Here is a 24,526-nt window from a genome sequence, read left to right as displayed (position 1 = left end):
TTAAATGGGCTTTAAGATGTCAAAATTACTTTAAGATGTGAAAATTAAATGCAACATTTAATTTTCACATCTTAAAGCCATATGATTTTAAGAAGCATGCATGCAACCCCAAAGTCAATAAGTTTGAAATTAATATATAGCATAGTTATGTGACTTAATATTTAAGATTGTTGATGTGCATATTGAGGACTACGGAGACAAAGATGCTTTATTCGTGGATTCATCGGATACTATCCAACAACACTCTCCAACTTAATTGACGTGAAGTAGGCTTAGTAACATTAAGATTATATTCTCGAATTATTAGTTCTCATCTTTTATTGATTACACACTTAATTCGATAGTATTTGGAAGAAAAAAATCAATGTTCTAACTAAGATTGTGATTTTGGTCTTTAAAGGTCAATTGTATGTTGCTACACCTAGAGTTAGAAATCTCAAAGGTCTAAAAATTTTGATCCGTGGTGACTCTAAAATTGTAATTCAATTACTATTGTAGTTTACTAAGTTCTTAAACATTTATAATATTAAATACTATGTACTAAATTTTTAATATAGTTTAAGATTTGTAGTAATCACCCACCTTAAATATTATTTTAATTGTAAATATATTTATGTTCATAATTTTATCATAGGAATTCACACATAATAATTATTAAATAACAAAAATTTTATATATGAATAAATCTCATATAGTGTATATTTTTATAACATATTTTCCGTGCATCGCACGTGACAAATACTAGTACAATATAATACATCATAGCACAATATTTGGTTCTCATCAAAGCTTTTGCTCGAGTGATGATTAGAGTGACATTGTTTCATGTTACTTGTCCTATGCATGTTTGTTAATTTTGAAATCATTATACCCTAAACCACGGTAAAATTAAATTTATAAGATGGAACATTATATTAACATAAGGTTAATTTTTACTATATCGAATGTTCAATTTTTAGTATATTGAAAGTGAATTACTATTTTGTGTACTAAATGTTTATTTTTGTTTATACTATAACAAATTGAACTTTCCATATATTAAAAGTGAATATTCAGTATACTAAAAATGAACATTTATTCGCTGTCCATTGGCTACAATATAATTTCATTGAATTTTGAGCAAATTTAGTTGAACCAACACTTTAGGTATCAATACGTGCCAACTCGACCCCTATGAGTTGACTCCAATTATACAGTTGTGTGAACCATGATCCAAAAACACATAAAGTATATTAATCGAACACATAAAGTATATTATACTAACTCATAAAATACATTATCTTACCTCAGAAATTTCATTATTCTAAAACACATATAAAGTACATTTCTAACACATAAAAGTACATTATTTTAAATCATACAATACATTATCTTACCATCCGCAGAATGTTTATTATTCTAACTAGTTTTACACGCGCATTGCGTGAATGAGCTAATGCCTAATGTTTATAATCAAATAAATATTTGAAAGTATAGCAATGCAAGATTATATATGATAAGTTCATACATAAGTAATTTAATATCGAATATGCTTATTTAAATATGTAACTCATAGTATATGAATACAAGGTAATATAGGAGATTCATTATAATTGTTACTAAAATTTTTTTAAATAGTAACCAAGTATTGTTGTTGCAATGGGTTCTAATATATTTAATGAATGGACATATATACCAGATCAATGAATGAATTAACGGTACCAGTCTTTTAGGTGTTTTGCTCAGTGTTCATTTAGTTACCGGAGCGCGTTAGAGGACCAAGGACTTAGATAGTTAGATTTCCTTTCGGCCTGCGTGCCTTGATGATGTAATGACGCTGTTTGAGGTTAACTAGTTAGTATAGCCTGTGCATCTGAGTTCTCTAGCTCAGATGTGACATAACACCCCATACCCTAAAGACACGACTACGAGAGCGGTTCTACCCAGCACAAGAGCATCCATGCACGAGGAGTTCCACCACCTAAAACAAGGAATGGCCACCGTCATGGAATACTATAAGCAGTTCCTTGATCTGGCGCGCTTTGCGTCAGAATTGGTCCCCACAGAGGTAACCAAGATAGAAAGATTTATATCAAGCCTCAACTTCGAAGCCCGGAAGGCACAAGTCGTGAGCGGACCCCGAACCCTCAACGAGGCTTACTCCAGTGCCGCCAACCTCTATCGAATCTAGTTACTACAGCGCGGGGTCCAGGAACAGATCCGTAAGAGGAACACGGGAAGTGGAACACCACCTGTGAAAAGAATAAGAAACGACACTAACACAAGGCCAGGCAACTCGGCTGGCCAAAGGCCGCCTCTAAGGAATAACGAATCTAATACAAGACCCTCCCTTTGCCAAAAGTGTAACAAAGACCACAAAGACACAGACTGTAGGGGAAACCCCTGGCGACGTTTCAACTGCGGAGGAGAAGGCCACATGTCTTTCCATTGCCCTCAACTCCCGAACTCACGCCCTACAGTCATGGCCCAACACGGAGGTTCGAACAATCAAGGGAATTACGGTGTTCCCAGAAAGGTGTTCATCATGAGCCGCACTCAAGGCGAACTTGAAAACGAAGGCAACTTCAACGAGGAAAACGTGGCTCCAGGAGACGAGGACCCCACAAACCAATCAAAAGAGAACCAAGGAGACGAATTCTGCTTAGGATGATTAGAAAAAAAAAAACCCCTGTAACCACCCTCGTAGTAAATTTACTTGTTTAGTTTAGCTTCTTCGGAATTATTATAAATAAAGAAACGAAATCGAAATAAATTAGCATAAGAAGAAGGTCTGGACTACCCCGAGGACCCATGAGTCACCAAAGTCAACACCCATTTCGGGCCTTGTTACTTCTCGGACTCCCACTCCTTGGGTCGTATTTCTTTCTTCTTGGACTTCCCTATTTTTCTTTGGGCTTCTCCATTCTTTTCGGACATTCTCTATCCTTCTTGGGCCGGGATCCATACCCCATAAAAAAAAGAATGAGAAAAATCTCGTAGGAGAGACAATATATAATTTAAGAAATATTTTTATTTAAAAAATTTAAGAACGTAATTGAAAAAAAGTATCCTTATTTGAAAAGCAAAATTTAAGAACAAAACTGAAAATAGTATCTTTCTTTGAAAAATGAATTTTAAGAACGTAATTGGAAAAAAATATCCTTATTTTGAAAAAATAAATAAATTTAAAACGCAACTGAAAACAGTATATTTATTTTAAAAATGTAATTTTAAGAACGTAACTAAAAGAAAGAGAAGAATATGTTAAGAGGGGCAATATATAAATTTTCAGAAATATAAAAAACAAAATTTAAGAATGTAACTCAAAAAAGTATCTTTGTTTGCCAAGGACCTTGTTGTCTATTTTAAATATCTTTATTTGAAAAATGAAATTTATGAACGTAATAGAAAGAATGCGAACAATCTCGTTTGAGGAATAATATATAATATAGGACTAATGGTCAAATAAGTCATCACTACACAACAAATTACAATTGGGTCATCGAATTAAAAAAAATTGCAATTATGTCATTGAACAACACAAATTCATGCATTTCGACTTAAAATGACATGTTGACCTGATAATATGCTGATGTGGCGGTTACAGAATTTAAAAATATTTTTTAAAATTTTATATTAATAAAATTAAATAAAATAATTAACAATACCAAAGACTTTGTGGTTTAATGATACAAAGTTGAACTCCCACATAGAAGGTCGTGGGTTCATTATAATTAGAACGTAACAGAAAGAATTAATCACAGAAAATACTGCATTGTAATTAGAACGTAACGGAAAGAATTAATCACAGAAGATACTGCATTGTAATTAGAACGTAACGGAAAGAATTAATCTTTATCTATAAAATGAAATAAAATTTTAGAATGTAACTAAAATGAGAGAAATCTAGTGTGTGGAACAGAAGATATTGCATTGTAATTAGAACGTAACGGAAAGAATTAATCTTTATCTATAAAATGAAATAAAATTTAAGAATGTAACTAAAACGAGAGAAATCGAGTGTGTGGAACAATATATAATTTGAGAAGTTTCTTCATTTGAGAAAAAAAAAATCTGCAACAATACAATAGCCCTCTTTCCATAACCCCTCCGCCAACTTTTCCCTTTTCTATTATAATCTTTCTCTTCACTGCTTTCAACGTAACCATGAACACGGAGCTGGATCATCTCATCCCCATGGATTTCAAAAACGCCGTCCAAGTTCCCGATACCCACACCTGGGTCGACTTCGCCTGCATCAACTCTTCTTCAAGTAACGAATATGTTCCCTTGATCGATCTTGAGGATCCGCAAGTCGTCGAGAAAATAAAAATGGCTTGTGAAAATTGGGGTGTTTTTCAGGTCACCAATCACGGCGTTCCAGCGGAGCTTATTGCCGAAATTGAGCATCAGGCTCGCCGGTTCTTTGCATTGCCGAGGGAGCAGAAAGTCCTCACTCTGCGCTCGCCGGACAGCCCCACTGGCTATGGCATTGTCCCCATTTCACGCGTTTTTAACAGTCTCATGTGGATGGAAGGATTCACCATGTCGGGATCGCCAGTGGAGCATGTACGTCGGGTTTGGCCTCAAGATTATTCCCCTTTCTGGTATTCATCATGACCTCATTTTTTTAAATACTCATAATTCTTTACAAGATATGATAACAGTGCGTTTGATTAATGAATTTATACATTAGGAATGAGATCAAAATCATAATTAGTATTCGGTTGACAACTTTTTAAAACATAATTTTTTATTTTTGTATTTTTAAAACATTTATTCCGATTATAGGGTCATATACAACTAAGCATCAATAAAGAATTGATTAATTATGTTTTGATGGGCTATATAAGTAATATGTGAATCATAATCGATTATTTATATGCTAATTATGTGTTGGAATTTTTAGCAAAAAATGGCATTTGAGTGATTATTTTGTGGTACAAATATATGTGGGATCCACTTTTGATTTGGGTCAGGTCAAAGTAGATTCGGGTTCTTCGTAGCGAGACGAAGAATTTGATATAATTTACGCTCAAAATGGGTAATAGATAAATGAGAAATTGATTCTCAAAGTGAACCTATTTGAGAGAAGCCGAACTCTTAAGCTAAATTGCCACGTAATTCGTAATTGGGTTATCAAGCTTGATTCGTTGTAAGCTTGATTAAGCTTAAGAGGGGTAATTAAGCTTGAAAGCTTAATTATCTAATGAATTGGGAAGCTTAAGTGTACATTCGTGCTTTGTATCATTGCATGGACGAATGTTGTGCAAGCTTAAGTGAAATTAAGCTTTGGAAAGCTTAATTAGTGAATTGGGAAGCTTAAGTGCTTTCCTTTCGTGCTGTGGATTCAGTGAGCACGAGACAATGCTATATGCATTGATTCGTGCTGCACCATTTTGGTGATTGCGGACCATTCATGTGTGGTTTCTGGTCCCAATTTGTTAAACGTTTTGAGTTTGTACAGACTTCTCAGTCACTCAGATATTTTGAAATGGATCGTTATGGTCGGTACGAAACTACGAATTAATCGTATATTAATGTTGTGACTGTTGATATTATTTTAATAATAAGTACGATCGTCTCAGACGTTATAATTCAATTATTAAATTGGATTTATGTTGGTTTAATGTGCCATTTAGTGGGTTACTAACTAATCTCTCCCCTATAAAAACCTATATGTTGGGTATAATGTTTGGTCAGGATTTTGAACTTGCAAAATCATATTTTTCTCTCATCTTCTCTCAAAAGTTGTTTCTTACAAAGAGATTCTACCAACATTTCCGTAAAACATCGGAATGCTCAACTTGTGTTCTTGTTCGCCGGACTTTGGGTTTGAGTGCTTGAATGCCAAAGTCATAATCCGATTTATCATGCGAGAATGACGATACATCGCTCCTAGCACCCTCGGAAGGTGGCGAATCGGTTTTAAAGACAGTGTTTGTACACAAGACTCGATTTTCTTCTTCTTCTTTTTTCTTCTCGTTGGGTTAAAACCTCAGGTTAGAAACCCTTTCCTGTTATTTTTGTTCTAGGTTTCGTACCAAGTGATGTGATTAATCTCGTAAAGGTTTCGTACCAGTTGTGGTGGGATTATTTTTGATAAAATAAATCCCTATTTTGTTGGTATATATATTTTGTATATATATACGTAATTTTGGTTTTGTACCAAAATTGGTTGGAATTAATTTTCTACAAATTAAATTCCATTTTCAGATAATATATATATATATATATATATATATATATATATATATATATATATATTGTATCGATTTATTTACCAATTTTCAACAACATGTTCTATCTCAATTAAAAATTATATTTCAACTGTTTATGTTTATATATATTATATATACTCAACAAGATGAATATAAAGCGTAATCATTTTTTTTAATATTTTTTGAAACGATGATACATACATTGCTGCTTTCTTTGTTTCAGCACTGCATTTGACGATTACCAAGAACAAATGATGGGCCTGGCTATAAAGATAACTTCTTTAATATTCAAATCATTGGGCCTATCTAATGAAGATGTGGAATGGTTTAACCCCAAAAGCACCCAAGCATTCCTACATTTGAACTCGTACCCGAAATGCCCAGACCCAACCCACGCATTGGGCATGGTCGCACACACAGACTCATCTCTTATAACTTTACTATACCAAAGCAACACCGGTAGAGGCCTCCAAGTGATTGGGCCCAATCACAATTGGGTCGACGTCGAGCCCATTTCCGATGCAATTGTCGTCAACCTCAGCGACCTGTTGCAGATCATCTCTAATGGACGATTCAAAAGCGTGACACATCGGGCCATTGTGAGCGAGGCCCATCACCGCATCTCCATCCCCTTTTTCTTCGGCCCAAAGATTGATGTCAACATTTCATCGCCACTTAAATTGATCAAGGGTGGTGATTTCCCCATGTATCGCCCCATATCATGGAAGGAGTACCGTGAGATTAAGGGTGTGCACTTGGACAAGGCCTTGGAGGCGGTTCGTTTCAATTCAGTCGTCGTTGAAAAAGACAATGCCCAAACGACCGGTGATGAGGCACCACTTGGTGGTAAAGTGAAAGCTTTAGAAGTGTAGAAATTTATTTTGTTAAACGTTCTGCTAATGGTGTGACTCATTTATTAGCTAGGGATGCTAGTTTGTTGTCGGGTTTGGTTTGATTCTAGTTTGTTCTTTGTTCGTCATGGTTGTGTAATGACTATAAAGTCTCTTGTTGTTTTGTTCGTCATGTGTTGTCGAGTTTGGTTTGATTGTACTCAACTTTTGAAATAAGATTAAGACTAAAATGATGGTACTAATATATTTGGATAACCCAGTTGGCATTAATATAACTCTATTATATTTCTCAATCCTATATATAATAAAGCTTCATGCCACTATTCCTACCGATGTGGGAAAAGTGACAAAACTTAGGGGAGTCGAATGTTCGGCTCCCCATATGTTTTATTTATTATTTTTAATTTTTTTTATTAAATTATTATTATTATTGATGGGGTGTGAACCCCGTGCGCTCGGGACCAGAACCTAGGGAAAAGAGTAGGGATGGCAACGGGGTGGGGGCGGGGGCGGGGAGTATACTCCCCGTCCCCATCCCCGTCCCCGTCCCCGTCCACACTATATATATATGTAGCATACGGCATGTGTATATAGTACAATGCAATAATACGCCACTTATATATAGTGTGGAAAACATATATATATATATATATATATATATATATATATATATATATATACATATACATATACATATACATATACATACACACACACACACACACACACACACACACACACACACACACACACACCCAACGGGGAATCACAAATGTTCCCCATCCCCATCCCCGTTCCCTGAAAATCCTCCCCATCCCCGTCTCTTTCGGGGCGGGGATAGGGGATCCTCGTCGGGGACGGGGCACATTGCCATCCCTAGAAAAGAGGAGAAGCCCAAAAAGAAGAGTGGCCCAAAGAGAAGAAGGGTCCAAGCCCAGAAGATGGAAAGGGCAAGAGAGACATATGCCAAACTAAGAAGTCGGCTCGACCCTGAGGTCGGCGCGAGTGCTAGGTCGGCACGAGTGAGCAAGCGGCACAAGGTGACCGTTAGATCATTTAAGAAGCCATTTAAAAGCACGGTCAAGGAGCCGTTGGGAGGCCCAGTAACGGCAGCCCAACGACCCCTAGAGTTAAGTAGAGTTAATGGGCCAATTTATGGCCTTAAGTGTACACTTTGAATGATTCCAAGGAGATCCATTATAAAAGGGCTCCTCAGAAACTGTAACGAGGGGCGACAAGTTCAGGCCAAGAGTATACTTACACTCACAAGAGCTATCATTTTTCCCTTCTATTCTTGAAAGGTGAATCCACCAACTAAGGTTGTTTTGGACCTCCCTGGGCCCAAAAACCCTAAAACAAACACTGGCGCCGTATGTGGGGACGTAACGAAAGGTTACGATCGCTCTTTTGCACTGAGAAAGGAGTCAGAAATAGAGGAGAAGGACGAGTAGCAAGAGCAGAGGTTCAAAACAATGGCTGAGGATCAAAGCCAGGCTTCCGATCGCCGCAGCGCACCTGAGGTGGACCTGAGAAATCAGCTGAACCAGCGAAATTTGCAATGCCAGGGAAGCGAAATTTGCATCCCTTCGGCCAAACCATCGCCTCTTACTTCAACTGATGGAATTCAACTTGGCTTCTTTAAAATATATGGGATGTGAGATTTGAACTTGTGACCTTACACATAATATTTCAAGCATCTACCATCTCGTCCGTACAGCCTATTAGTTATTTTCTTGTTCCACTTGGTGTACTCCTTTCTTTTCATAGATGCTTGATTTTCAAGATAGCTTCATGCAAACTTCAAGTCACGTTCTTTCTTCTTCGGGATTTCTTGAGGGATTTTCTCAAATTTCATACGCATACATCTTCCTCTTCTGTTTGCCATTTTCTATTGACAAATTCTTGATTTTTGGCTTGATATCTTCTTCATCCATTTCCTCAACTAATGAATTTATTTTTCCCTTTTCTTGGTCTAAGACTCAACTAGTCTAATAAAATTGGGGATCTACGAATTACAATATGGCTTATCAAAATCTATTACAATTATTCCTAACAATTTCCCCCCTTTTGATAATGCCATAACCTATACTCAAACATTGGCTTTAAATCTTTTGAAAAAATATTTTTATTTTTACTCAATTTTATTTCGACAAAGCCAAGATGAGTTTGACAAAATTAATTCTAGGGAAAAAGAAAACTTTGTGAATTAATTTAGACAAGTCCTATACGCATCCTTGATTAATTTTTAATCAATTTTTATCTTATCAAATTTTTGCATGCATTTGACAATTCTTGTCTTTTAATTCACCAACTAATTACATGATAGCCAAAAAAAAATAAATCATAAACAGAATTAGATCAGACCAAGGGAATTTTTATTCATATTAGTCGAAAGAGGAAATAATATTGTAGCTAGCCAAAATCATAGAAATTTAAAACATCATATTTCTTGAGGAATTTATGCTTGATTACCTTCTGGGTTTCTTGACTCCCATATCTGCCTTCAAAATATCTTTGATGTGTTCCCTTAGCTTGCAGACATCATTCTCATATTTTTCATATTCAAACCTTTTGGTCACTTTCCCAGCCATGTAGTATCCAAACGCATCTTTAATGTTGATGCCCGGGAGAACTCCGGCTTCCCACCAAATTATGCATTCTTCAAAGCTTCTTTGGAGTCCTAAATTTTCTCCATCATTTTTGGTGTGATCTCTGAGTTCATACCACATTTCGGTTCGCTTTCGTTTCGCTTCTTCTTCTTTATTCTTGTCCGAAATCCATTGAGCTTGATCAGCTTTTGGCCATCTTTTCACCATAGTCGGCACATTTTCGGGTGTCCAGACTTTCTGTGATGTTAAGAGTCCTTTTGAGCATTCGAGCCAATCTCGAGTTTCGGCCACTTTTGATGAACTTGATCCAAGACTCGGATTTGCAAATTGAGCGAAACCAACTTGGGATTGTTGACCACGTCCTCGGCCTCGGCTTTTCGTAGGTGCGGCGGCCTGAGCTGGTTGTTGTGACTGATTTCCCAGAATAAATTCCTGTTGTTGTAAAGCCAGATGATTGAGCATCGCTTCCCCCCTTATGGCATTATCAACCAAAAATCCAAGGGATTTAGAGCTTTGTTCTTGATTGGCTTTCACAACTTTAACACCATCATGTGTTTTGATAGACACATCCTACAAAACAGACAATTTATTAGCCATGGAGGATAATTCCACCTCAAGGTGATTTATCCTTGTTTCTTGATCTTGTATGGCTTTGATTTGTCTCAGGTGTCTTTCACTGTAGATTTTCTCTGTGGCTTCTCGTTCCTTCTTCATCAGCTGGATGATCTCAAAAAAACCTTCAGTGAGATCTCCTTTCAGATGTCGTTCGGCTCTTTCAATTTTTGTCTGCAAAGAGTTTTGATATTCCAACAACTCCTTCAAATTTGTGCGGTGTGTCCTCAAAATGTTGCAAAGAAAGATGTCCTTGCTCAGTGAGAGTACTTCCAATTTTCTGACACATCATATCACTTGATTCGGTAACTTTTGCAAACAAAGAAACCAATAAATCATCTTCATCTTCTTCTCGGGTTCGGCCTCCTTGCATATTCAAAGAGTGTAAACTCTTGAATAAATTTCTTCTTGAATCTCCAAGAACCGGATTTTCAGTGAGTTGCAAATTCTCCTCTGGTGATTCGGCTTCTTCAAGATGATTTTCCACTTCTTCTTCAATTACCTCTGTTCTTGAAATAAGCTCTGCATTTAAAGTAGCTTCCAGAGAGGTATTTTGAAGTGACAACATAGGGGTGTTATCGTGTACTGGCACTTCATGTGAATATTCCCCCCCAATTGATGGTCTGATTTCACCATCAATTTGGTCTCTTAATTCATCCCTTGTAGGGTCCATTTTTTTTGACTTTTGACCATATAACGTGATGAGGAAGTTTTGTTCATTTTTGGTCCTTTTAAAGGGGTAGGAATCACGATTTTCTTCAACACAGCTAACCCAACATTTTTATTTATTACTCCTTTAATCAGGAGTACAAAAGAGAGGATCACAAAAGACATTCCTTTTTGAAAATACAACCACATCAACTGCGATTAGTGGAACAACATTCGTCTTCACTGTTGTCCGAGTCAGTGTGTGGAGGAATATAAACGTTAGATGTATCATATATAAAATATAAATATAATCACACACAAATTACATATAATCATACACAAAATATTTCGGGTAACTCACACAAAATTTCGAAACATATATTAATATTAAAAGAAATTAAATCACATACATATATAAACATGCATTCATACGGTAATCTCCTAATTAGAATAAACACAGATTTAGGAAATTAGACAAATTTCAATTAGTCACCAAAATTAAACATACGTATATACGGTATATTCTAAAACACATTTAATCAAATAATCAAATAATTTAGAAACTAGCAAATTATCTTAGATACCAAAAAAAAAAAAATTTACTAAATAAAAACATTTAGCAATTAAATCATAACAACACACATAGATACGGTATTTTTAACATAAACAAATACTCATACAACACGTATTATGCCATAGCTAAAATTAAAAACACATAGATATGCGATTAAATCAAATAATCACATATTTTCGAGAAATAATTGCATGGCACATATTTTCACATTAAATTTTACATGCAATTTTATAAATAGATACTAAACACATTAAACTAAATTACTCATGCAATTTTCGAACAAATACATAAACGTACATATTAAATAAAAATTATATGAGCACAAGTATCAAATTTAAATCATGCGATTAAGTCCAGTGATACTTAGCTCATTTCAAGCATTCCCAACTCATGCCTTAAGGTAGAAAATCTCGTTTCGCATAAAGGCTTCGTGAGAATATCTGCAACTTGGTTCTCCGTAGGGATATATTCGATTTTTAGATCTTTCTTTTCAACATGATCCCTTATGAAATGATGTCGTATGTCAATATGTTTGGTTCTTGAGTGAAGCACAGGATTGTGAGTGATAACGATCGCACTTGTATTGTCACAAAATATGCTAACATCGTCACAATTTACTCCATAATCCTTCAATTGTTGCTTCATCCACAAAATTTGAGCACAACAACTTCCTGCAGCAATATATTTGGCCTCGGCGGTACTAGTTGCGATGGAATTTTGCTTTTTACTAAACCAAGAAACAAGCCTTCCTCCCAAGAATTGACACGTTCCGGAGGTGCTTTTTCTGTCTATTTTGCAACCTGCAAAATCCGCATCTGAAAAACCAGTTAGCGTAAAATCTGTACCTTTAGGATACCACAATCCAACATTGATTGTGCCCTTCAAGTATCTTATGATTTTCTTCGTTGCGGTGAGGTGGCTTTCTTTTGGATTTGCTTGGAATCTTGCACACACTCCCACAGCATAAGAAATGTCTGGCCTGCTTGCAGTGAGGTATAGTAGTGAACCAATCATTCCTCTATACTTCGTTTGTTCAACATCTTTTCCATCTTCGTCTTTGTCTAGCCTTATTGATGTACTCATTGGAATTTTGATCGATGATTTTCTATCAAGGCCAAACTTCTTTATCAAGTCGCGGGTGTACTTTGCTTGATTGATGAATATTCCTTCCTTCAATTGTTTGACTTGTAAGCCCAAGAAATAATTCAATTCACCCATCATGCTCATTTCGAATTTATTCTGCATAAGCTTCGAAAATTTCTCACACAAAGAATTGTTAGTGCTTCCAAAAATAATATCATCAACATATATTTGCACTAATAAAATATGATCACCATCTTGAATTCTAAAGAGAGTTTTGTCAACAAGGCCTTTGGTGAATCCACAGCTTATCAAGAACATTGACAAGGTATCATACCAAGCTCTAGGTGCTTGTTTCAACCCATACAATGCCTTTTTAAGTTTGTAGACTTTGTCACCTTCGCCTTTTACCTCAAAACCTGGGGGTTGTTCGACATAAACTTCTTCTTCGAGTAATCCATTCAAGAACGCGCTTTTCACGTCCATTTGGTAAACGGTGAAATCTTTGTATGCGGCGTAGGCTAGAAAAATTCTGATTGCTTCAAGTCTGGCTACCGGTGCAAAGGTTTCATCAAAATCTATTCCTTCTTCTTGAGAGTATCCTTTTGCAACGAGCCTTGCTTTATTCCTAACAATCACGCCTTCTTCGTTTGCTTTGTTCCAGAAGACCCATTTAGTTCCTACAACATTGTGGTTCATTGGTCTTGGAACAAGTTCCCAAACGTCATTTCTTTTGAATTGATCGAGTTCCTCTTGCATGGCGTCAACCCAACTTGGATCATTTAGAGCTTCGTCCACTTCTTTTGGTTCAATCTGAGATAGATAACATGTGAACAATGCTTCCATGGTAGATGATCTTGTTTTCACGCCATCTCGAACATTTCCGATCACTAAATCTGGTGGGTGATTTTTGAGCCATCTTAAGTCTGGTTCAAATGGGTGCATGGTACTGGGTGGATTTACTGGTTGAGAAGTGGTTCGAATTTCTGCTTCATTTTGTAGATTTTCAACTTCTCCAGTAATTGCATCCAGGGGCTGATTTGCAATTTCCACTTCAACTTCATCCCTGGGTTGATTTGCAATTTCAATACCAATTGCATCCCGCACTTCATTTCTTACTGGATGATGGATGGGATTTTCTAGAGAATTAGTTTCCAACTCATCCATTCCCTGCAAAATATTTTCTTCACACGTATCATCAGTATCACAAAAATCAATATGACACTTGTTACCATTTTGTTCAATATTTTCGCCATTTTCGTCCAGAGCATCAATATTGACGTGTGATTTTTCATCAAATACCACGTGTATGGATTCTTCAACCACCATTGTTCTTTTGTTCAAAACTCTGAATGCTTTGCTGGTAGCTGAATATCCTAGAAAAATTCCTTCATCTGCACGCTCATCAAAAGCTTTTAGATGCAATTTATCATTAATATGAATAAAGCACTTGCATCCAAAAATATGAAAATAACCAATATTTGGTTTTCTCCCTTTATATAGCTCATATGGCGTCTTGCTATACTGCTTGTGGATCATGCTTCGATTTTGAGTATAACAGGCAGTGTTGATAGCTTCCGCCCAATATCTTTTCGGGAGACCGGCTGCACTAATCATCACTCGTGCGGCTTCTTTAAGCGTCCGGTTTCTTCTTTTGGCAACACCGTTTTGTTGTGGTGTTCTAGCGGCAGATAATTGATGAGAAATTCCATGTGAATTGCAGAAAGCTTGTATTACTCCATTCACGAACTCGGTTCCGCGATCGGTTCGGATTTTTGATATTTGCAATTCTTTCTCATTTTGTAGTTGCTTCAACAGCTTCGGCAACACTTGTTCAACTTCATTTTTCTTCTTGAGAAACACGGTCCAAGTGTACCTGGAAAAATCATCAACAACAACAAGAATATATTTCTTACCACTTACACTTATTGGATCAACTGGTCCAAATAAGTCCATGTGTAACAAGCTTAGCGGTCTTGATGTTGAAGATAATACTTGGTAGTCCTTCAACTAGATTTTTCTTTGCAAGCTGATTGATAGTCTTGAAGTTTAAATGATTGAGCTTCCTATGCCATTCCCAATTTGCTTCATTCGAATTTCTGGCCATTAAGCATACTGAATCTTTGCTTGTGCTCCAATCAACAACATACATGTTCTTTCGCCTTTTTCCAGTGAGCACAACTTCATTTGAGAGCTCATTTTTTATTAGGCCATTTTCTTTGGAAAATTCCACAAGATAGCCTTTATCACAAAATTGACTAGTGCTCAACAAATTGAATTTTAGGCCTTCAACAAATGAAACATCTTCGATCTTCAAACCATTTCTTTCAATTGTACCAACTCCTTTTATTAGTTCCATAATTTTGATTTCCTCCGAAAATCACTTTTGGTCCATCGATTTTCTTGAAATTGACTAGATATGATTTATCTCTAGTCATGTGACGTGAGCAACCACTATCGATGTACCAAATATCCTACAAAAAAGATTAGTTGGTTTTAGGTACCCATACTTGCTTGGGTCCTTTGTTGTTAGTAATTTTTGGTAACCAAACCCACCTAGATCCTATTGAATTAAGATGAGGCGGTTTGTAACCATTGAAAACACGATAATCATAATTAACTCTTGAAAACATTTTTGGCGCCAGATTTTGAAAAACATTTTTAAACTTAGGCACCTGGGAAGAGGATTGTTGCTTTGGTTTATAAGAAGCATTAAAGCAAGATTTACACGACCAATCCTTTTGAGTGGAATAAAATCTTCCATCTCTATTTCTAGAAAAGCTTCCATCTTTTCTAAAAATTCTTTTTGCACTTGGCTCTTTGGCATATCTTTGCTTGAAGAATTTTTGTTGCTTTGCCGTGTTATTGAATTGTTTCGGCCTTTCAACATTCATCTTTGCTTTTGTTTGATAGCCAAGTCCTTGTCTCATTGTGCTATTTTGACTTTTAACAAATTTTACCACTTGCACTTTATTGGTTAAAGGCGTAGTAAGATTAGTCAGATTTTGAGGGGTTTGAGAACATGTGGAGTCATAACCAATTCCGGTTCTATATCCTGATGGCTTTTGCATGTCTACCATTTTATCCATAATTTTGGACGAATTAGTAAACGTAGCAATGGTAGCCCGAAGATTATGTTCTCTAACCTCTCTTGCTTTACACTCTTCTTGAAGTTGAATATTTTCGCTCTTCAAGTTACTCACTTCAAGTAAAGCATCTTGCAATTTTTTATTTATCTCTTCTTTTTCAAGAATTAGAATTTTATTGCGCTCCTTGAGTTGAGGATGAGTGAGCATAATCTCTTGACAATCTCGCATTAGGTTGTCAAGGGATTCACGAGAAAAAGAGGAATTAACAGAATTGAAAGAATTAGATGTTACTTCTTCTTCCTCTGCTCCAAGAGCCATAAAGCACTCTTCACTTGAACTCAACTCATTTGACATACATACTAGAGCCGTGTCATCATCCGAACTTGAACTTTCATCACTTGATGACATTTCATTTGACTCATCATTTTCATTTGGTTCATTGCTAATGAGAGCTTTTCTTTTGTCGTGCTTGAACCTTCGATCTTTGTTGTCGGATTTATTTGGTGTAGATTCAACATTTATGCCTTGATACTTGCTAAATATCGGGTACGGACAATTTATTTTGAAATGTCCGGGTTTGCGGCAATTGTAGCATAAATTGTTGTTTTCTTCGACTTTCTCTTCTTGTGTCGTGCGAGAGACGAATTTTCCACGAGCAGAATTTTTGTTGTCTCCTCTTCGCATAAACCTTTTGAACTTTTTCACAAAAAGAGCAAATTGTTCGTCAGTTATAAAATCAATATTATCTACTGACCTGGAGGTTGATGGTTGTTCGGCCATAAGAGCTGGATTTCGAATTTCATGAACTTCATCATCTTTGGCCTTCATTTCAAACTCATATGCTTTAAGATCACTAAATAATTTGTTAGTTGACAAAATTCTTAGATCTCGGTGATCTCGCATAGCTGTGACTTTCATATCCCATGTAGATGGTAAGCCTCGTAGGATTTTGAGATTAATTTCCTTTTGGCTAATATTTTTGCCAAGGTCATTAATTTCTCCAAGGATTTTGATCAATCGAGCTTCCATATCAACAATGGATTCGTTTGAGAGCATTTTGAAGTCCTCGAACTTCTTCATAGCAATTGTGAGCTTATTATCTTTCTCTTGTTCATCTCCTTCTCCGATCTTGATGAGAGTATCCCAAATTTCTTTTGCACTTGTACATTTTCGAACCTTTGGGAAGATTGTATCATCAATGGCTTTGAACAGAATATCTTTGGCAATATTGTCAAGATTGTTCCTCTTTCTATCATCCGGCGTCCATTCCGGTTTTGGCTTTGGTACGAATTGTTGAGCATCCGGAGATAGAAGAAAAGCCATATTTACTTTCAATATTTCGATCGGGCCGTTGGAGATAACTTCCCACATTTCATCATGTAAAGCAGATAAATAAACCTGCATACGCACTTTCCAATCATCAAATTTATCAAGTGAAAATAATAGATTTTGAGCTAAATCTTTATTCATCTTCTCGGTGGGTGCGAGAGATAAATAATCCAATTTACACACACTGGTAAGATGGATCTGCCTAGCAGTCAGAAATTGACTCAAGTAGGCTACAGGCTCTGATACCAATTGTTGGTCCCAAAAGAGGTCAGGTGAAAGTCTAGAGGGGGGGGGGGGGGTGAATAGACTTTCAAACTTTTTCGCCACAATATAACAAATGGTAAAGTCAGAGATAAACCAAGACTCTTAACTAGATTGTTAAAGTTCGGTGCACAGCGGAATTAAATAAACGATACGGTGTGTGTGTAGATAGTGTCAAGATTATTGACGTGAGAAGCAAGCAAGAGCGATAAGTAAAGAAGCAGTAAAGAACACAAGGCAATTTATAGTGGTTTGCGAGGTGATGTAATCCTCCTACTCCACTTGCTCTTCTCAAAGAGCCAATTCACTATATCCACCACTTCTTGTTTCCAAGATACAATGAATTCCGTGATCTAGTGCTTTGATCACCAAGCCCACACTAATCACGCCCAGTGCCTTCTCGACCACTGCTAGCTTCGGGTTTCACGTCGCCCGCGTTACTTTCCCAGGATTTCACAACTCCGTGCTACTTTCCCCCCGTCTTCTACGATCCGGTAGAAACGTATCCCGTGATCTGGTGCTTTGATCACAAGCCCACACCAATCACGCCAATGTCTTCCCGACACTGCTGCTTCGGATCTCACAACTCGTGTGACAATCCAGGATTTCACAACTCCGTGTTACTTTCCTCCTTTCCCTTGTTTTGCTCCAGAACAAGTTTGCCTTGCTTCCAACTTTGAGATTCTGTAGATGATCTTCGTTGATGCGCTGAATCTCTTGAAGTTGATGAAGATTTCAACACTCTTGGATATTTCTTTTCTAAGCTCTGTATCACTCTGAGTGTTTATCTCACAAAAGATAGATCAATTTTTGCTTTTGAGATGGAAAGCTTTCTTTGAATTTTCTATGCTCTGTTTAGCTCTGTTCTTTGCTTTGTATACTTGCTTCTTTGCTATTTTCTTCTGCTTTCCTCAGCTTCAATCTTCATCTATTAATAGCTGGTAATGAGAATCCGTCCGTTGGAAAAGAAACGGTCTCATTTTCGAATTTTGCTTAGCTGTATAGCCTTTTGTCAGAAGATAAGATAATGTGCAGATCTTGTCAGAGATTTCAAATTGAGCTTGAGGTTTCAGCAAAAATGGCGTCCATGAATCTCCATCTGGTGTTAGATCACGCCTCTTGGGATTTTTATCTTCAAAATATATTCTCCAATATAATCCCTTACTAGTTAGACTAGTATTTTTGCTTCTGGCAACTTCTTTCTAATATCTTCCTCTGTTTTTGTGTATCTGGGTCTAATATCTTCCTCTGTTTTTCGTGTATCTGGGTCTGTAAACTGCTTCCAGACTTCATCTCTTCAATTGACTTGGAAATCTCCTCCCATGTGAAACTTCATCCCTTTCTATTTTGGGAAATGAAATCTCTATCCCTTGCTTGATTTTGTCAATTGAATTCTCATCCTTACTTGATTTGGAATTGCAATCTCATCCCTTGCAATCTATATCTGCAATTGAATTGAAGCTTGTAAATCTCATCCTTCAAATTGATTTCCCTGTAACAATTTGAACTTCAATTTTGAGCTTCAACTCTTCAGATGAATTGCATTGCATCCCTATGTCAATTGAATTGAAGCCCTTGGTAAATCTCATCCCTTCAAATTGATTTCCTGTACCAATTTGAACTTCAATTTCGAGCTTCAACTCTTCAGATGAAATTGCATCCCTATGTCAATTTCGGGGTGTCAATTTGAGAAACTGCATCCCTTCACTTGTAAACTTCATCCCTTAGTCAATTTGGAAATCTCATTCCTTTGACTTGCAATTGCATCTCTTGAAATCTCATCCCAGTCCAAATTGGGAAATCTCATCCCTTTGACTTTGCAAATTGTATCCTTCGGCCAAACCATCGCCTCTTACTTTCAACTGATGGAATTAAACTTGGCTTCTTTAAAATATGTGAGATGTGAGATTCGAACCTATGACCTTACACATAATATTTCAAGCTTCTACCATCTCATCCGTACAGCCTATTGGTTATTTTCTTGTTCCACTTGGTGTACTCCTTTCTTTTCATAGATGCTTGATTTTCAAGATAGCTTCATGCAAACTTCAAGTCACGTTCTTTCTTCTTCGGGATTTCTTGAGGGATTTTCTCAAATTTCATACGCATACATCTTCCTCTTATAGTTTGCCATTTTCTCTTGACAAAATTCTTGATTTTTGGCTTGATATCTTCTTCATCCATTTCCTCAACTAATGAATTTATTTTTCCCTTTCTTGGTCTAAGACTCAACTAGTCTAATAAAATTGGGGATCTACGAATTACAATATGGCTTATCAAAATCTATTACAATTATTCCTAACACAAACACTCAGATCTATCAAGATAAATCTTTCCAGAGTGTTTATCTTCATCAAAGAGACCTGCGCATCATTGAAGATCATCTACAGAGTCTCAGAAGTTGGAAGCAAGACAACACTTGTTTTGGAGCAAACAAGAGAAGGGAGGAAAGTAGCACGGAGCTGTGAAATCCTGGATTGTCACACGGAGCTGTGAGATCCGAAGCAGCAGTGTCAGAGGCACTGGCATGATTGGTGTGGGCTTAGGTGATCCAAAGCACCAGATCACGGATACGTTTTCTTACCGGAGTGTGGAAGACGGGGGAAAGTAACGCGGAGTCGTAAAATCCTGGGATAAGTAGCTCGCGGCGACGTGAAACCCGAAGCAGCAGTGTGGTGTCACTCGGCCGTGATTAGTGCGGGCTTTGTGATCAAGCACTAGATCACGGATATTCATTGTATCTTGGAACCAAGGAGTGGTAGATATAGGTGAATTTGGCTCTTGGAGAGAAGAGCAAGTGGAGTAGGAGATTACACCACTCGCGAACCACTATAATTGTCTTGTGTTCTTTACTGGCTTTCTTTACTTACTGCTCTTTACATAATTGCTCTCACGAAGATATATCATCACACGATCTCACACACACTTTATCGTTATTTAATTTCCGCTGTGCACCATACTCTAACAATCTAGTTATGAGTTTTGGTTTATCTCTGTCTTAGCCTTGTTGTGCTGTGCGAAAAGTTTGAAAGTCTATTCACCCCCCCCCCCCCTCTAGACTTTCACCTTACCTCTTTTGGGACCAACACATTACATTCTCGTACATGCGGTCGCATTTTATGATTTCGCCAGAGGCCACCTTGACCTGGAGTCGGACCTTGTGCTGATGTTAAGGCCGAGTTGAGTGGCAAACTCGGTTGCTATAAACGAGTTGGTAGCCCCTGAATCAAATAGTATAGTGGCGGGGGTGGCGTGTACTAGGAAGGTTCCGGAGACTATGTTGCTGTCCCCGATCTTGGCCTTGCTTAGGGTAAGGATTCTTCCTAGAGTGGTCGGTGCTGTGACCTTGTGAGGTGAGATGGTCTTGGGTTCTTAGGCCTCGGTGGGATTTGTGTGATCCCTCTCATGTTTCCTTTTGTATCCTAGGTGTGTCTCCCGGGTTGGTTTGTTACTTGTTGTAGTTGGAATGCAATGGCATAGGCTTCCCCAAGAGTTCTCGGTTCTTGTGTGGCTAGGGCTTTCTGGTGTTCGGGATCAAGGCCTGTTATGAACCTCTTGACCTTGATCATCTCGGTGGGTACTAGCTCAGGGGTGATTCGAACCAGTCTGCGGAATTGTTGGTAGTATTCTGTGATTGGGGTTTCCCCTTGTTTTAGGTGGAGGAACTCTTCGTATATGGTGGCTTTTAGATGGTTGGGATAGAATTGTTCTCGTAGCCGTGTTTTTAGGGTTTCCCAGTTGAATTCGGGGCTTTGTTCGTACGTGGGTTTCTCGTGAGCCTACCAGGTGTCGGCCTCGTGTCTGAAATAGAAGGAGGCTATTCTTACTTGGTGGTTTTCTGGGCATTTGGTTGCCCTGAATATCTTGTCAAAAGTCCCGATCCATTCCTCGAGGGTCGTGGGGTCTTCGTTCCCCGAGAAGGTGGTGGATTTCCAAGTTCTCGTTTGTTGGCAAAGGCTGGGGAACGGTAGTATTCAGTGCCTGGGTAATTTGGGCCAGGCGTTGCAGATTCTGAATTAAGAATTCCTGAGTGGGGAGTTTCGGTGTTCCTACCTGTCTTCTTTTTGGCGCCATCCTGGTGTTCATGGGTCGATGTTATTTTGCATTCTTACCTTGATGTGATAAGCGGAGGGGGAGTTTCTTTTCAAATTAGAGAGGGATAAAGTGAGGGAGGTTATGTGTAGGTTTCACAATCTCACCGCGCGTCCTAGGATTCCTATGTTCCTAAGTACCTAGAGTTCAAGCCTAATGTCCTAAGGTCTGGTCTTAATAGTCTTATCCTAGGGTCAAACTTAGGCTCTGATACCAACTGTAACACCCGAAATTTTTAAACTTTTAAAGACTTATATAATAAAGGTATTCTCTTATTAAATCCCAAACAGAGCATTACTAAACATAAGAGTATGGGGTGCTATGCCACACCTGAGCTGGAGAACTCAGATGCACAGGCAAACCAACTAGATTCCTTAATGAGGTCAATACATAAACATGACACGCAGGCCGAAAGGAAGACTATCTACACTACGCCTCGAATCTCTAGCGCGCTCCAGTGTCTACTCAATAGTGCCTGAAAGCCAAATATATCTGTTCAGCGAGAGATGCTGGTAACCCACTCCAACGCGTTGAAATAAAATACATATAGACATATATATAGATATACGAATACCATTTTGAAGCATGAAGATATATCCTAAGAGACTCTAGCTTTTAAAACAGGGATAGACTCGACAGATAGAGATAAGCATAGCAACAGTTATAACAAGCATATACGGTTTACTAGTATAGGGAACAGGCACGACAGATAGAGATAAGCACATAACCAAGCATATACAGTTTGCTAGCATAAATCCTATAGTCACGTTCTCAAAACACTCATAATAACAACTCATCCATATCTCATCACATAAGTACACTTTGTTGGCGCCACAGGACCAATCGCATGCCCATACATGAAGGTCAGCGCATATAGCTCTGACACGGCCCCGCAGCACCCTGCTCCGTATCGCAACACGGAGGGGTCAATCGCAACCTACCGATGAACCGCAGCTCATCATAATGTTTGATCGCAACCAAACAGTGGACCGCAGCCCAAGAGTAGTCATCTGACCGCAGCCAGGAAATATGAACCGCAGCTCATGTAGAAACGTTTGAACACAACCAAACGGTGGACCGTAGCCCAAGAGTGTAAATCTGACCGCAGCTCAGGAATAACCAATCCGATCGCAACCGAATTGGGGTATCATGCACACATAACACATAGCAAGCACATGCAACCCACATTAACACATTGGAAAGGGGAGAAAACGTATAACAAAACCTATGCGTGATCCTTCACATACTAAGAATAATCCTAAAGGGTTCATGCTTCTTCCACCTAGGTCAACGGGATACCAATTCAACTAACATGCAATATATAAGACTCATATAACCTACGAACGGTACCCGAAATATCAAACTAGACATAGGCACGATAGACAGAGTCCGTTGGGAGGCCACGGGGATCGGGGGAACATCAAACGGGAAGCCGGAATCCCAAAGTGGGGTATTTTCCAGCGGGTAGCCGGTGGGTGAGGGGTCACCCGCCGGCGACGTGATTCCGGGCAGCGGGTGCCCGGCGGGCAGTCGCCTGCCCCGCAGCCGGCGACGCCAAAGCTGGCCGCGGGTAGGTGGCGGTCCCCTACCCCCACCTACCCCCCACTAACTCTTTTATCACCAAAAACGCCCCGGGAACCTTTGTGGAACCCGAAACCATGCTTAGACACTTTCAAACACAATTGATAACAACACGTAGACAATTAACGGATCAAAAGCAAGAAACATACTGCACATATCCTATCATGCTTTTCTAAACATAATTAATACCCGAACATGCGAATTCCCCCAAACATATCAAGAATAACACCATACGAGTTTCGCGATACAACCTAGGGCTCTACACGTATTCAATTTAACAAGAACACGATTCATCTTTTAACATCAAGAACAATCAAGAATAGCACATAATCATCAAGATTCTACGTTCCATCAAGATCACATAATCATCAAGAATCTCTTTTCATCAACAAGATTATCAAGTTTACCCATGGAATCATAACACCAATCATCAAGATCAATATAACGAATCATCAATACACAAGAATATGGGGAAAGCCTAAGAGGGGAATCAAAGCTATGAAAATAGGTTTTGTTGAGACATGGGTGACCTTTTAGCCTTAACTAATTCCTTGGCTATGAAGGGTCTTTCTTTAAGCTTTCTTCTTTCTTGATTTCTCCTAAGGGAATTCTTGGAACTCCTTGGGTGGTGAGAGATTATTGTGGTGGGGTTCTCGGTGCCTCTTATGTCCCCTATTTATATACTTAGGACTCCTAATTAGGGTCTAAATACTATGGGCTTGCTAATTCTAATCCTTTTAGGGCTAGGGGTTAAGTTTTAGGGGTGAGGGCCCATGGACTATGGTGGGCCTTTTCCCAATTAATTACTATAATTTAATTCTTTTTTTTGGGTAGTTGGTTAATTGATTAATCGGTTTTAGGGGTCGTAACACGGGGTGTTACAGTTAATCACTCCGGAAGGATTCCGACTATACTACGCTCTGAGCTATCAATTTCAGGCATCCAACAACGAGGCAGAGTATGAAGCTATGCTGGAGGCATCAGGCTCGCCAAGGCCTTGGGATTCGATCGTCTGCGTATTAAGACGGACTCGCGTCTTGTGGTGGGATAGGTATTCGAAACCTGCGAAGGTAAGAGCACTCGGCTGGTGCAATACAAAGAGAAGACTGCGGAGTTGCTGAAACAGTTTTCCGCATACGAGATAGAACATATCTCGGCGGCCGAGAACACGGAAGCCGACATCTTGTCGAAGATCGCCTTGGTAGGAGTGCTGGATCATCTCCTAAGAATCTGTCAAAGGGAGGAACTGACCCAGTATCGAAGAGCCCGGCAAAGAAGTTCAGCAGGTAACAATCCCGGACTGGAATCGCGCTAAGAATCTGGATATGTTCTGGATCGAAGACATCCAGCGTTACAAAGAAGAGGGAAAGTTTCTTGACGACCCCACGGTCGCAGCTCGAGTCCAGAGAAAAGCCCCTTCCTTTGAGATCGTAGATGGGTAGCTGTACAAAAGATCATTTGGAGGCCCCTCCTCAAGTGCCTGCTCCGACCGGAGGCGGAGAGAATAATAGACGAGGCCCATCGTGGGATATGCGTGGCGCATCAGGGTGCTCAGACCCTTGCACGTATGTTAATTGTCCAAGGTTATTATTGGCCTACC

At 38.4% G+C, this 24,526-nt stretch overlaps 1 protein-coding gene across 1 annotated transcript; it reads left to right on the top strand.

Annotated features, from left to right (window-relative positions):
* Positions 1-4,146: 4,146 nt before the first annotated feature.
* LOC109186363 (gibberellin 3-beta-dioxygenase 3-like) lies at positions 4,147-7,076 on the top strand. Its single transcript, XM_019336310.1, has 2 exons — positions 4,147-4,586; positions 6,424-7,076. Exons 1-2 carry the CDS (start codon positions 4,147-4,149, stop codon positions 7,070-7,072), a joined length of 1,089 nt encoding a protein of 362 aa, XP_019191855.1. The 3' UTR covers positions 7,073-7,076.
* Positions 7,077-24,526: the final 17,450 nt, after the last annotated feature.

This window comes from Ipomoea nil, unplaced genomic scaffold, assembly GCF_001879475.1.
Source record: "Ipomoea nil cultivar Tokyo-kokei standard unplaced genomic scaffold, Asagao_1.1 scaffold1407, whole genome shotgun sequence".
Taxonomy (NCBI): Eukaryota; Viridiplantae; Streptophyta; class Magnoliopsida; order Solanales; family Convolvulaceae; genus Ipomoea; species Ipomoea nil.
This window is presented reverse-complemented; position numbering and strand designations above follow the sequence as displayed.

Coding starts and splice junctions, on each gene's coding strand:
- LOC109186363 (XM_019336310.1), top strand. CDS start 4,147: ATGAACACGGAGCTGGATCATCTCATCCCCATGGATTTCAAAAACGCC. Junction 4,587..6,423: donor CAAGATTATTCCCCTTTCTG/GTATTCATCATG, acceptor TCTTTGTTTCAG/CACTGCATTTGACGATTACC.